This window comes from Solanum tuberosum, unplaced genomic scaffold (assembly GCF_000226075.1).
Source record: "Solanum tuberosum cultivar DM 1-3 516 R44 unplaced genomic scaffold, SolTub_3.0 scf00129, whole genome shotgun sequence".
NCBI classification, from domain to species: Eukaryota; Viridiplantae; Streptophyta; class Magnoliopsida; order Solanales; family Solanaceae; genus Solanum; species Solanum tuberosum.
The window spans coordinates 26,220-41,769 of NW_006239057.1; the positions used below are offsets into that span (position 1 = coordinate 26,220).

Sequence of the window (15,550 nt, forward strand, 5' to 3'; positions counted from 1 at the left end):
GGTAATCTCAAAATAATTATAGTGAGATTAATAATCTCATATGGCAGGTGGAATAGCTAATCTCATGAGATATGTCATCATTGTGTCGAAAGTCGTCAAATTACCCTAGACTTGTAAATATTTAGAACACACGAAATATTTGGAACAATTCATTTTGGAGTAAAAGGCAAAAGAACATGTTCTCACTTTGCTCAAACAACAACAACATGCCCAGTGAAATCCTACAGTGGGGTCTGAGGAGGACAGAGTGTATACAAACCTTATCACTACCATGTGACAGTAAAGCTATTTCCAAAAGACCCTCGCACTTTGCCCAAAAAGAACATGTTTTCATTGGACCCTTAGGCTATCCATTTTAACATGGCCCAAGTAGAAAATTGAACAACTACATATCTATGCATAACATTCATTTGGGCCATTGGGCTTATCTATTTTCACATGGCCCAAATAAGAAATTAGTCAAATGGAGCCCATGAGTCCATTAATGAGACTACATAAGTGGGCCTCTTTTTCTGGCAAGTGTCTATAAGTGATCTTCAATAGAGAGACAAATCAGATATTTGACGTACAGCAACATCATTGGCTACCTTTTTCTGTGTGTACTATTTAAAACTTAGCATTATTAAGAATGGCCCATTGGGCCCATGATCAAGACAGTATACCTCTTGCTGTTCTAGACATTGACTTGTTGATATTGTCAATTCATAAAATATGTACTTTTTAACCTTTTTGTAAAAAAAAAAACTAGTCACTGTCATGGAGTTTTAAATTTCACAGATAAAAAGTTTAGGATATTATTAAGAGTTTTCACATCTTTTGAATATGGACGTTCTTAACTGGTCAGCGCTCTGTACTATAGTATGAGGCAAAATGTTGATCAATTAAGATGTTCGCTTTCAGAAGATGAAGGTTACAGAGATGATGTTTAGATGGATACGCCAGTGTGTATTATTATATGGTGTTGTACATTGCTAGTTTGTCCATATTTTTCTTTCTTACCTTCTTGCGTCGGTTGAACCGAGAGTCAATCAAAAATAGTCTCTTTACCCTGCAAAGATCAAGATAAAATCGACGTATACTATGCTTTTTTCAGACACCACTTATGAAATTACACTAATATCTTATATATTACTGTTGTAACCAATTTCAACTAAGGTAAATTGTCATTAAGTTTGAAATTTCACAAATGAACTCCAAGCACCGTCATGAAAAAATTCAACAGTAAAATTTCAAACTAATCATTATTTTTCAATTATAAGACTGAAAAGTGACTAACGCGCATTATTACTATGTTCCCTTTTAATGGACCCAGTGCATACTTTTTATTTTATTTATTTCAATCTAGAGTACATAATTCATAATTCATTGTCTCCATTAATTCATTTGGTCCGTGAAGAACAGCTGTATTTGGTTTAGTCATTTTCAAAGCCTGGCCTAAACTGAAGTTTGTTTTCCTGTTTCCTAGGTGGAGCCCAATGGCCCACTTCTAAAAAGTATGCTCAACTTTCTTCTTCCTAATATTCACAAAATAGCCACTTTTCAACTTAAATAAACTTTTTTTAAAAATGGAGTTTTAATTTCTACAAGTGAATTCAGGATATTGTCAAGAAGTTTCAGTTATATCAACGTAGGTTGTGGTGTAGTGGTAGAAATGTTTTATTCTTAACCAGAGGTTTTGAGTTTGAGTTCGAGTTCGGAGTATGATTTTTTTTTTTATTGAAACGTCATCTCCAAATGAATCTTGTAGTGCACCTTAACGCTCTTCTTTAGCGGCTTACTAACAGGCCCATGTAGCTGGCCTAGCAGATGACTCTTATCTAGGAGTTCTCCAAAGCCCTATCATGTATAATAGAGAAATTTTTTATTGACGCTCTAACCTAAAAATAGATCTTATGAAAAGAAAAGACTGATCGTCAACGAAGATCGCAATATTCGAATTTAATTGAGGCTCAAATAAGGGCTCCGGACACCGTGTAGGAAACAAAAAAGAAGTGTTTCAGTTATGAAAGTTGAAACTGAACACAAACAATAATAATATATTTGATATAATTTCACAAGTGGAATTTGGAGAAGATCTTATATACATAAAACTTACATTTACCTCGTGATGGTGTAGAAGTTGTTTTTGATAGACTATTGACTTCAAAAAAAACATTTTAAAACATCTTGGAAGTTGAAAAGGAAAGCACGGAAATGAAGAAGACATGACAATCAAAAGAAAAAGCAATACATATTATTCCAAAGGGGGGAAAAGTAACAACAATAAAGTAATGTGATAATCGAAGCACAACAAACACAACATAGATGGTAACATAAAATTGAACACAAGAAATTACGAGAATAATGTTAGTAGTACTATGGTAAGAAAATGAAAAGATATATGACAAATATGATACATTTAAACAAGGAGTACTTTGTCAAAATAATACTAAGTGGGTGTAAACAGGGCCAAACATCCACGACCCAATGATCACTCTAACCCAAATGGGACAGGCCTTATAGGCCCACTTGCTATGCAATTTTTCTATTTTGAGGGAAGAAATTAATAATAATATTAATACTAATAATAATAATAATATTTGAAATGATAATAATAATAGTGATAGTAATTAAAATAATATAACACTAGTCTTAGCAATCTCATTCCTAACGAGTTAGATGTTAAATATGTGTTCTTAGTTTCTTCTTTTTTCAATAGTAGGATTTGAGAAGCTATTCGCTTATACTCAACTTGTCAATTGAATAAACTCTTTTTCAAAAACAGGCAAAGAAATGCTTGAGTTAAACATGTCGATTCTTTAAAGTGATTTGATCGATCGATGACATCAATAAAAATTAGACGGAACTCAATAAAATTGATGGAGAAGCTCTCCTTTCAAAAGGCAAGAAAGAAATAAGGCCCCACTATATTATTATTATTATTATAAATTCTAAAAAGTTAGTAATACATTTTGGACTTTGATTTTTCTAGAGTAATTGATGCGGAAAAAACAATTATTTTTGAATTATTGATCTTCTAAAAGAATTCAATTTATCTTCCGCTCACAAAAATACCAACAATTTTTTATACACTTCAATAGTTTTATCTTTTTTTAGTCTCAATTTATAAGATGTATATCTTTTTTTAATTTGTTTAAAAAGGTAATAATATCTCTTTTTATTTAGAAATAAATTAATATTAGATTTTTTCTAGTAAATTTATTCATATCACATAAATATTTATACATTTCGTTTATATAATAACTTTCTTATATTTTTAATTTTATGTTCAGTTAAAATGTATCACATAAATTAATACAAACTATATAATAATAGTTGTCAATTTTTGTACAACAAGACAATTCCACCTAAAGGGACCTACATTTTAAAGTTTGCAAACTGTCTTTGTCTAAAAGATCAATCTTTTTTTCTTTTCGAATGAATTTGGTCCCTCTCTAATAAGTGGAACATTATTTATCGAAATAGAAGGTCAGTTCCAGCCCGTCTACAAAATTAGATTTGAATGTTTCCGAAGCAATGGTTGTCATTATATATCAAAAAAATAATGCGAACAAACATCAATTGAGATAAGAAGTAAAGTTTTAAAAACTCACCGTCTCTATTCTTAGCGATTTGTGTAACAAAAAATCCTATTTTATTGATTGCGATATATTGGGGATAATTCACATATTGAGACATCCTTAGGGCTTTGCTTTTGATGGGTTGAAACTCAATTACAGTTGTATCTTGTCTTTCCATACTATTAACTACATCGATGTTAATCAGTTTGCATTAAAGACAATATTTTCGTGAATAAAATGATACTCATTTGATCTCTATAAGGAATAGGTGCTCATTCATAGCCGCTTTTGTGGTAAGACGATCTTCAGGGTTTGAACTAAAACTGCTAAGTGTGAAAAATAAGAGTACTTATTTTTTAAAGAGGTTAAAAGTTAAATAATGACGCAAAAGTGTTAAACTTCAAATAAATATAGGACCTTAATGGGCTATGAGTGTAAATGGGCCCATTATCACGTGAAGAGCACGAGTTTAATGGGCCAGTGCTGTGGTCGTTATGCTGTTTGATTATGATTTTTTTGAAAATTATATTTTCCTAACAATATTTAATTCTGTGGTCCAGACTTTGAAAATTAGAAATAGAAAATAATATTTTTTTTAAAATAATAATCATGTGGATGGACTTTATACCTCTAATTACCCGTGGCGGAGTGAATTTTTTTTTATTGCTAGTGAGATTCGAACACTGACTCATTTAAGGTGTCTAAAACACATTCAAAGCGTAAGCTACAACAACCTATTGTGTTAAGGGTATCCAAAATATATTATTTAATTTCGTATATCATTTTACCTGTATATACAAAAAAAAAAAAATCGACGAAGAGCGTCCAATTGGACACCCTAACATGCATGTGCCTCCGCTGCTAATTACTAATTAACAAGTGTTTAAACCAGATAATCAAACATCTCTATAATAATATTTTATTGACTATATACTTTTTCTTAAATTGATTTTCATATTATATTTTTTATATAAAAATATCTCATTATAGCAACCGAAAAATTATCCGAACAAATAATATAGTTATAGAAAAGTTTAACTTTATATGTTTGTTTTTTAAAAATATAAAAAAGGTGTCTTTATAATTGACTAATTTCTTGTTTGTTTAAAGTTTGGAATTATTTATTAATCGAAATTATAACTACACCCATTTAATCTTTGATGAATATACATTATGTTACTATCATGCCTAATAATGCATGTGTAATACATGTATCCTTTTCTTCTAGCCTCAATTGTTTGAGTTTTCGCTTGAATCGAAACCTTTATATGTTAGGCTTTTAATTCAATGTAATAGTCCTACCTATTAGATGCCAATCGGATCATCTACTCGCGAAATCACCCAATTTGAAATCTTTTTATTATGTAACTCTCAAGCATGTTTTGCTTCTAAAAGACCAAACTTTAAATTTACAAATTAATATGTTTTACACTTTTAAAAACTTGTTTTATATTTAATAGAATGCACAATGATACCAACCACAAAAACAGAACTTCAAAATCCTAAAACATGGAAAAAGAAGACAAACAATTGCTTTACTATAAAAGTGGTTAATAAGAAAAACAAAATTGACATTTAACATAAAACAATGAGAAAAAGGTGGAAAACATTATATATTCACAGGTTAAAATCACCTATATGAACTCCAATTAATTAAAAGTTACGCTCGATTGATAAATGCAAGATATAAGTCTTTTAATGATAATTAACACACGTAACATATATATATATATATATATATACACACACTAACTTTAAATTTTAACATTGGATTCGAATAAATTTTTACCAATTACAATCTCTAGCTACTATTTGCAAAAACAAAAAGAGAGATTTTTGTTTATCAATAATAAAATAATACATTAATTTTTCCCTTTCTAGTATTAATTATTTCATTGGTTGGGACCATAACATTATGAATAGCTTTTATTTGAAGTCTTAAATATATGTCTTCCACCGGCAGAACTTAAAATCTTATAAATGTTTTCAATCATTAACCATAGTAAACGTTTGTACTTCTAATATAATTTTAAAATTAAAAAAAATATATATACTAAAACTAGGTATCAAATACAAGTTTGGATACAAAGTAAAAACTACGAGTTTACCTGAACCTAGAAGTTTTAATTCAAATTCCTTACAAAAGTCGTTACTAATGACTAGAGAAGGTCGCCGTAAGTGTCTTTAGTGGTGATTTCGGGGTCATTACTAAATGTTATCTATGGCGACATAAAAAAAGGTTCATATTAAAGCAACATATTTGTGGCGACTAAACTCACCCCCTAAAAGTGAAGAATATTGCCACAAACAAGATTACTCGTACCTATGATTATTGAGAAGATCGCGCATATATATTCAAACATATCAATATGAAATTTTTAGCTGATAACAGTTTAAATTTTGAATCTATCTCTTAATTAACGAGTCTATGAACCTGAAAAATAATATTTTGAGTAGCAAACAATTGACATGACATGTCGAGAAATCTTAAGAGATTAGGATATTGTTGTCCCATCTCCCTATACATTTTTCTCACTATTCAACTTGCACAAGATTTTGACATTTTGTGTCCTTTCTATTTTTGAGGAATTTGATGGTCATTTTCATGTAGATGTTCTTCGATTTTTATTTTATTTTCCTTTTCATAAAATAGTTTCAAATGTAATAATGGATGTCAAATTACAATATTAACTCCTAATTAACTTTTAATGCAAACAAAAACATTGATTTTTCTATGGATTTGATAGATATCAAATATTTACCTACGTATTTAATTTTGTAAATCTAAGTGTTCCTTTTGGAGTTTCTAAATTTGCAAGAAAGTACTATTTCATCGTGTCAAAATAAGTATTGTTTTTTCCCTTTCGAATGTCAATATGATTACTTTTGAAGTTGAATACTAAGATTATGGTAGAGCGGTAAGTATGTATTGATCTTTAACCAAAGGTCTCGAGATAGAGTCATCTTTATAAGGGAGCATTATATCTCTAATGTGAGATTTTTCAGTACGATTCAAATTTAATGTATTTTGAAATATTGATCAAAATTTTCATAATTTGAATATCGAGAAACGAAAAAACGATGAGATAATTAATATGGGACATAAGGAGTAATAACACACAATTTGTGTGGAAATAGAAAAATCTAGAATTGATTCTTGGACCACTAGGATAATAATTCATGAAATTTTTTGAAGTGCATGAATTGCTATTAAATGTCTCTATTTTACAGAGCTTTTATATTTATATATATACTCTAATGCAATAAGTAGAATGAAGCACTTTGTAGCCTGCCTAATTGGTAATAAGTCCTATAAATGGGGGAATTCACCTTTGGATGACATTTCACTAATTTTAAGAACACAATTTTATAACGTGTTTGTCAACTTCTGGTTCATTTGCACGTTTGATCTAAATTTGAACGAGTTAAAATGAGTTATTTTAGTAGAAAAGTGAGTTATTAAGGTGCAAAATGTTACTTGGCGAAGATAAATTTATCAATATGAGCTTAACAATAAGGTCATAACTTGCCCAAATCTAATCAATTTTTTTTTTTTGAGTTACCAAACAAAACTAAGGAAGCTTTTTGGCTTTGGGCCTTTCCTACGGTTAGGTGGAAGGCGAAGACCAGAGGGGCCGAGCCATTAGTGAGATACCACTCTAAAAGGGCTAGAAGGAACAGTTTCTATGGGGCGTAGGCCAACAGAGGGGTGCAAAGGTTTCCTCAGGCCAGATGAAAATTGGCCCTCGAGTACAAAGGCAGAAGGGATCTCGACTGCAAGACACACCCATCGAGCAGGGACAAAAGTCACCCTCAGTGATCCAACGATGCCGAGTGAAAGGGTTGTCGCTCAACGAATAAAAGTTATTCTGGGATTACAAGCTAATCTTCCCTAAAATCTCATATCGGCGGGAAAGTTTGGCACCTGGATGTCGATTTTTCGCCACCTGGGTTGTTGTATGTTTCAAGGACTGGGTTGTTCGCCCATTAAAGCGGTACATAAGCTTGATTTAAAACATCGTCAAACAGTTCGACACTTAGTTTGGATGACTTGAGTTGTGCGCAAATTGACCAGCTATGAGGATATGTGCAATCCAACTTGCTCAATTTCGAACATATTAGACGTGTTATATTTTCTTGGACTAACTTTGTTATCCATAGTTCTAAAGAACAAGGTAAGAAATATATTTAACATATTTCATTACTTAGCGAGCTACCTTTTGTCTCTACCTAATTATCTCAAACTTCAATTAGGCTGTTATCTTGTATCTAATCCAAACTAAATATAAGTTAGACCATCATTAGCGCTAATTAATCAGTTTTTAGGAATTGAAGTTTTATTGCCAAATTTGCCTGGACAACCCTTTAACTTTTGTTCTGACGAAATCTCACCCTTCAATTTACGATTGCGTGTAGAAGATTCCGAAATGCCCAAAAACTTTATTCCTTTTCTTTCATTTTTGGTCCAATTGCTAGTTAATTCACATGCTATTAGAAGGTGCCATAATAACTTACATAACTATTTTGCAGCAAAAGTTGAGTCTATGTATGGCAATTCATGAACAAGTGACCTTTAGTATTTCATAAGTGACCTTTAGAGGAAGGAGAAGTCGAAACAAGATTTCATAGATGAACATGTGGAAGGATCATTGTCAAAACCTACAAAGTAGAACGACTCGTGAACATGTTTAAACAGTAGAGATCAGCCGCGCAGATGGGGTGCTTCGATCCCCCTCCGTGCTTCGATCTCTTGTCCTCCTCGCACGGTCTCGTGCAACTCTCGGTGTGGAAAGCGCATTTAGTAACATGCATGCCTCTCTTTTGAAACAAAAACGATCTTTAACAACAGATGTCTCGACTCTCGTATCGATAAAGAACATAGCAATATGCAATACTTGAAGTAAATTGTAGAATCTCGTTAATCAGTTGTTGATTGATCTTTTGATATGTTAATTTCAACAACTTTCACTTGTTTTACTTCTTCCTAGCTACTTCACATGTAATATGTATTTATTTTACCGCATAAGTATAAAAAAAATATCGATAATACATTATAAAATTGATCTATATGTTCATATAATTATATGAGACCAGATATCTCGTTTCGAATAAAAAACAACTCAAAAGTACTTTACATAACCATCTCAAAGACATTGTTCTTTAAGAATATTATGCCCATTCCATATATAGAATAATCAAACACATATTTCAAAATTTAACAAGTTCTTTCTAATTATTTTATTATAAACATAGAACAGAAATAACAAAATTTTAATAAACAAAACACAATAAATAGGAGTAAGAGAAAGGGGAAAAAATCACATAAATGTAGAGAAAAAGACAGGTCATGGACTGTTATTAAAACATTGTCAGGTTGGGTAAGAATCCGATGAGCCCACAATAAAGCACAGACGTTTCACTACGTTTTTTTTTTTTTGCGTGTTCGATATTTATATTGGAACTCGACTAATTTAAATTTGTGCTGCATAAAATCTCCCAGTGCTTCATCTCGAAATCTCTAATTAAGAGAGGAACAACCTCATTCATTACTTTGCACCACATCTTTTTGGTGGTAGAATTTGAATTATTTGTTTACTCGAAATTTTATTATTGACGTGATGAATTGTAAAATTTTAGTTCAAATGATCAAATTTTTGGATTGCTTTTTGTGATTTTAAAGTAATTGCTAGTACTTTCCAAGGTGATAATAACATTTGGACCGAAATATTCTTAGTTAAAGCGCAAAATAACTTCAATAACGAAGATTTGATAAGTGAAACTTCAATAAAACAAATTAAAGTTCAAAATTTACTACATATTTATACTCCATACACGATACAATAACATATGGAAGTTTAAACTTTTATCTATTACGTTATTTACTATATTTCGATTACCTTATTATTTTATTGTTATTTTTAGTCAATCTTATATTGTTATTTGTTATATTTTTTTCACAATTTTCTTCTTGTGTGTATCTAAATTTGTTGCACTTGAACCGAAAGTTTTAAAGAACAACCTCTTAATCTCTACGAGATGCCAAGGGTCTCTCGTAACAACCTCTATCTTCACGAGATAGTGAGGTCTGTGTACACTATATCCTCCCCAGAATTCATTAAGTAGAATTTTAATAGGCATATTGATGTTACAATCTCTACAAGATAGTAGTAGAATTTACACATATTTTATTCTTTTCAGACCTCACTCGTGGTATATCAATGGATATATATTATGTTATGCTTGTATGTACCTCAAATATCACCTAGAGTTAGGTTTATAAATATTTATGTATTTACTTGTGTTATATTTGGTACCTTAAATTTTGGTAAGTGCACAAAAACCAAAGCAAATATTGCTTTAAGGCAGCGGCTACTCAGAAAAAAGGGCACATCCTTTTTATAGAGTCAAAGATAAGAAAGACTACAGTAGTACACAGAGTTGCAGAGAAGACCGCCATTGAAGCTCTTAATAAAAACTCCATATTAGAAACAATAAGCTCTGCAAAATTCCAAAAAAGAAGAAGAAAAGAGAAGAAGTATATAGAAAGCTTCATTTTTTTCTTCAAATACCTCCATTTTTCTCTTCTTTTTGTTAGTGTTTTGAACCTCATTGACTTGAATTTGTGGGGTTACTATGGAGTAATCTCTGTTTAAATTTGTGGGGTTTGTTTAAAATTTTCAGTTGCAGTTTGCAGCATTAACGAAATTCGAGAAACTGTAGAAATTGAGCTTGGGGTTGTCTTGTTGAGTCTCATTTTGGAATTGGGTTAGCTGTGTTGTATCAAAGTTGGGTTTGGTTTTTCTGTGAAATGGATAATCTGATAGAGTCAATTGAAGCAGGAGAAGCTAGATCCGAGAATTGCGGAGCTAGAATGGGAGAAATAGGAACTGGGTTTCATCAATTTGGTGAGGAAATCTTGTCTGTTACGTCGGAAGGTGGAAGTTCTTTCACTGCTTTACTTGGGCTTCCACCGAATCAAGCGGTGGAGCTTTTGGTTCAGTCACCGGAAGCTGACAAAATGACATCAGATAAGCTCGCTATCAGTGAACCTCACTATCGTTATCCTCCTCCTCCGATTTTTCCTTCAGATATCGCTTTGATCGACAGAGCTTCTAAGTTCTCCGTCTTCGCCGCCGCCGGTAACTCTCCGGAGTCCAATTCAACCCTTTCAAATTCCGGATCGAAATCACTGTTCGTCAAACAAGAACCCATAGATTCCGAATTTAACCACAATTCATCTCCGGCGACTTCCAATCCACTAGTCAATCAGAAATCAACAAAGAGAAAGGAACGCGAGAAAAAGGTAATTTCAACATCCCATTTAGTGTAGGAGCCAGAATTTTCATTTTCTCCTGTAGGTAACATCTAAAGAAGTAAACATATGAACTAGCTGAAAGAGTTCGACATCTATTATATATATACACGTAAAGAATAGTGTTAAACATGTATAAATAGTGTAATTTTCCGACGAGGGATGCTAATTTCAGTTTGATGAACAATTTCTGTGAAATTCAGGTAAAAGAAACTTCTAAAAAGGGGAAAAAATCAGCTAACGATACCTCAGAAGACGGCGGTGAGAAGCTACCATATGTTCACGTCCGAGCGCGTCGAGGCCAAGCCACTGATAGCCATAGTTTAGCAGAAAGAGTAAGATTAAGAGCTTCTAATGTTTTGCTAAACATGGTAATTAAGCTTTTAATTATCTTGATTATATATATAAATGTGTAGGCAAGGAGAGAGAAGATTAATGCTAGGATGAAGCTACTACAAGAACTGGTCCCAGGATGTAATAAGGTAAGCTGTCACTTTTATCAGTATTAATTAATCATTAATAATTGTTTAATATGTTGTACTGATTGTTAATTAGTACTTAGTGGGGGAAATATCTGTAATGTGATTGCTTTCATTGCATTATTGATTAGCCTTTTTGGTGCAAAATCAGTCATTTTCACCTTTTTCTTAATGAAAAAAGGTGGTGGGTTTGGCACCAAGAAAAGTGGCGAACAATTTTACTGTTGTTTCAGCTTTATTGCCTTGCATTTGATGGGTAATAACTTTTGAGGTGACACAAAGTTTTAAGAGAGTAAATAATACTTTTGAATCTTGTGGTATTAAAATATGTCACGTGTAAAATTAAAAGTAAAGAGTTGTCGAGAAGAAAAAGGACAATCTTTTTCAACTATATTGAAAAGAAAATTAAGACAAACAAATTGGAACGGAGGGAACACTTTTTAATGGTCAATCTTGTCATTTCAATTTTCACAAAGGTGTTGGAACTCCTTTTTATAAAGAAAAAATGTTACTTTAAAAGTTTTTCTTTTCTTAGAATAATTTTGGGGGAGGGATGTTTTATTAGAACAGAATTGCATCCTTCGGGTGTGACGTAGTGGTCTATAAAATGTGTCAAGAACCATGAAGTTTCAAGTTCAAACCTTGGGGGAGGCTAATACACTAGGTAATTTCATATCTATTCAAGTCTTGATGGATAGAGTAGAAAGAGCTCCATTAGGGAATTTTTTTTAGAGGATAAGGTACACATACACTAGACCATAGCAAAAAGCAAAATGATCAACAAACAAAGAACCATAGCAAAAAGAAAATGCAGATATATGTAGAGAAAATCAACTCTGTGCCTGCCTCAAAGGTTCAAACCCAAACGGTTGCCCGACTTAGGATTATTGGACTATATATAAAGAGATCAATCCATAATCCATACATTTAAGACAAGATTACCTATTGGGGTTACTTCAAATTTATACCATACACAGGTCATAGTAGAAAATCTTCTCCTTTTTTTTTAGTCGGGATGCGGGTGGGGGTTCTCTGATGTTATTCCTTCATTTGGTCATACATGATTTGAATAAGTCATCTTAAGTTTTAAGACTTCGATACTGAAACTTAAACCCCCTTGCAAACACACGCACAGACAAAAAATAAAAGGATACACAAATATTGTCGAAATATAAACCCATTAGAATAGTTCTGCCTGTAATGTTACTTATTTTAAGTGCTTTAAAAAAATTATTGACTCAGTGACTTTTATCATCTTGAACTGTCAATATAAATGTATTCAAGACTTAAAAGGATGTCTGTTTCTGTTCTATTTCAACTTGTTCTGCGGTGGCTTAACATACACGGACTACTATGAGGCTAAGCAGAAATATATGGTGATTAATTTGTGACTAATTTGCAGACCTCTGAAGATCTTTCAATTAGTCAATTCTCAACATTGAACTAACCCAAAAAAATATTAGCACATTCTAATGCTTGGACTATATTTGCAGATCTCAGGTACTGCAATGGTGTTGGATGAAATCATCAACCATGTACAGTCCCTACAGCGTCAAGTGGAGGTCAGATCTCGGATATCCTTCTATCTGATTTATTAGTGCTGAAATCTGCAGAAGACTATTGATTATGATATTTTAGGTGTAAATGCAACTATGATGCGTCCATATCTCACTACAATAATATATTTTATCCCTCTAAATAGTCATTTCTTCCAAAACTTAGAGCCCCCTATGCAGGTTAAGCACCTTAACCTGACACTCCTCAATTCTTGCAATAGTTTGCTTAAGTTAGTTTACAAGAGAGAAGAAAACTTTTATTATCGGCTACCGGAGGTAGGGGGCATGGAGAATGTACAGCAGTTCTTTGATTTCTCATCAGCTCTCTTGTTAGCATACAGTAATAAGGAAAAGGAGAACCGATGAACTCATACCTGAGGAGCAACTCTGCCTTATTGAGGAAACACAATCTTATTCTGAATCTTGTCAGGGTAAACTTAAACATATATAGGAAGTCAATAAAAATTTCAGTGATATTGCTTAATATTAAAAAATGATATAGGGGTTTGGGAGCCTACATGTAGTGCCCTAGCATGTTCAGTCCTTATACAGACGAATACATTTGCACCACCTGCATCTTTTGACATAATTTTGAGAATGTAGGCAAAGATACAGACCAGTGGGAATCCCACATATGAACCTTCATGACCTTCGAGAAAGTAACTTTTTCCTCTCTCATTGCTTGGTAATATAAATGCTTTATTTGGTTTCCTTGATCGTTTTTCTGATGGAGAGTTGTTTGGTTGTAGTTCTTATCAATGAGACTTGCTGCGGTTAACCCGAGAGTTGATTTCAACCTTGACAGTCTCTTTGCGGCAGAAGTAAGTTCCGTTGCTAGTCAACTTTATTACTATTGTGAGCTTACTCAAATGGTGCTGTGTTTTATGACTTCACTTCATCCTATTTACTCAATTTGTGAAATAAAGCACATATGATAATTTCGTTAGTTTTGTGCTCTATGATGACAGCCCATCTATTTATCTTCAACATCAGCTTATAAGACCACCTAAAAGATGAGATTTCACAATAAAACTGTTCTATAGTTACTCACTGTAATTTTTCTTGATCCCCGCGTAAAATTTTGAAAAATGTGCTTCTTGACTAACCAAAATGCCAGAGCTGGGTCAAATGTGGACCACCATTATTGTCTGCCTTACTATGCAGATTTACACTTTCAACTGTCCTTTCTGATATGTGGTCACCTGAAAGGTTGCCTTGTGACCATACCACAATGTTGTTACCCTCTGGAGTTACCTCTCTGAGTGGGTCCTCTATTTAATACACCTCAGGATAGGAGAATTGGCCCTATTGTACTTTACTCTCACCATTTCTGCAAGTTTCAACTTCTCACGTCATGACATCTAGAACGCTGGAAACGACAAATTTTGTACATTATCATGTTTCACTGCAATTAAATTACAAATAATGCCAGCTTGTATGTTGCATTGTGATAAGTTCAAAAATCTCAAGGTGACACCTTTCAGGCTTTGTTTCTAGTTATTACATGACTAGCTTTAGAATGAGTGATTAATTGCTTATAATGTCTAAAACATGTATGAGATAATCTTCATGATATTCAAAACTTCTGATCATTCCCTAAGAGTTTCAATTTTCTTTTTGAAAATTAGCGAAGTGGTTCCCATGTGGAGAGTAACTTACAAGACATGGTTGTGCCACCTATCTGGGCCGAGGGACAAACCAGCGGAAACAGAAACCAATATCAACATCTATGGCATTATGAAGGGTTCCATCAGCCTGCCTGGGGAAGGTTAGAAGACAATTCTAGCTTTGTTACTCCAGAGAACTCGCTGTTGACATATGATTCCTCAGCAAATTCAGGTAAATCCATACTTAATGGCCTCTGTGTTGCTAATCTCTCTAACTTAAAACTGGAACTGAAAGAATTTTGTGAAGAAAACCGATATGGAATGCAGCATGAGTTAAATGACTTCATAGCTAATCATCATATTTCGGATTCTTGCAGCATCCTTACACCCAAATCAGCTGAAAATGGAGCTATGAAAGAAGAAGCAAGTCTTTACTAGTGATTAGCTGTATATATATCGGACATATTAGTTGATAGCAGCCAGTGCCAGAGAAGAGAGTTATCAAGAATTCAGATTTTGGGTTTCACCTTCTTCTAATCAAACAGCAAGGAGAAACTCCAGTTTGATCTCTGCTAGGGAGGAAGAAAATTACGCGTATCCCTTGTTCCTATTTATATAACATATATATATGTATGCAGAAAGATTTGTCTATACGAACATAGGGTCATTCAATCTGATACTTGGTACGCGAGATGATTGATTGATTCGTAGTTGTAAAACAAGAACAAACTAGTGGTGACTATTACATTGTTATGCAGGCAAGGTTTCGTGCTATTTGCCCCTTCTGCTGAAATTTCTTGTGCTGTAATTATGAGAGAACTTGAGAAGCAATAAAAAGAAGAACATTGGAAAATTGAGAAGGCTTCACTTTCAGGGAGAGATAGATTCAAATAGATAATCCGCTCTTTTATCCTTATCTGCTTAAATATCAAGTTTTTGTTTATCACAAGATTTGAACTTGTGATGAGTTATGGTGATACACCCCTACATTTTCGAAAAATCCGAGCAATATCCCTGTCAGTAACTAATGCCACCA

At 32.8% G+C, this 15,550-nt stretch overlaps 1 protein-coding gene across 1 annotated transcript; it reads left to right on the forward strand.

Moving 5' to 3' along the window:
• Positions 1 to 9,848: 9,848 nt before the first annotated feature.
• LOC102582980 (transcription factor bHLH48-like) lies at positions 9,849 to 15,367 on the forward strand. The gene is made up of 7 exons (XM_006351155.2): positions 9,849 to 10,863; positions 11,076 to 11,207; positions 11,289 to 11,354; positions 12,845 to 12,913; positions 13,657 to 13,728; positions 14,536 to 14,746; positions 14,892 to 15,367. Exons 1-7 carry the CDS (start codon positions 10,369 to 10,371, stop codon positions 14,927 to 14,929), a joined length of 1,083 nt encoding a protein of 360 aa, XP_006351217.1. The 5' UTR covers positions 9,849 to 10,368; the 3' UTR covers positions 14,930 to 15,367.
• Positions 15,368 to 15,550: the final 183 nt, after the last annotated feature.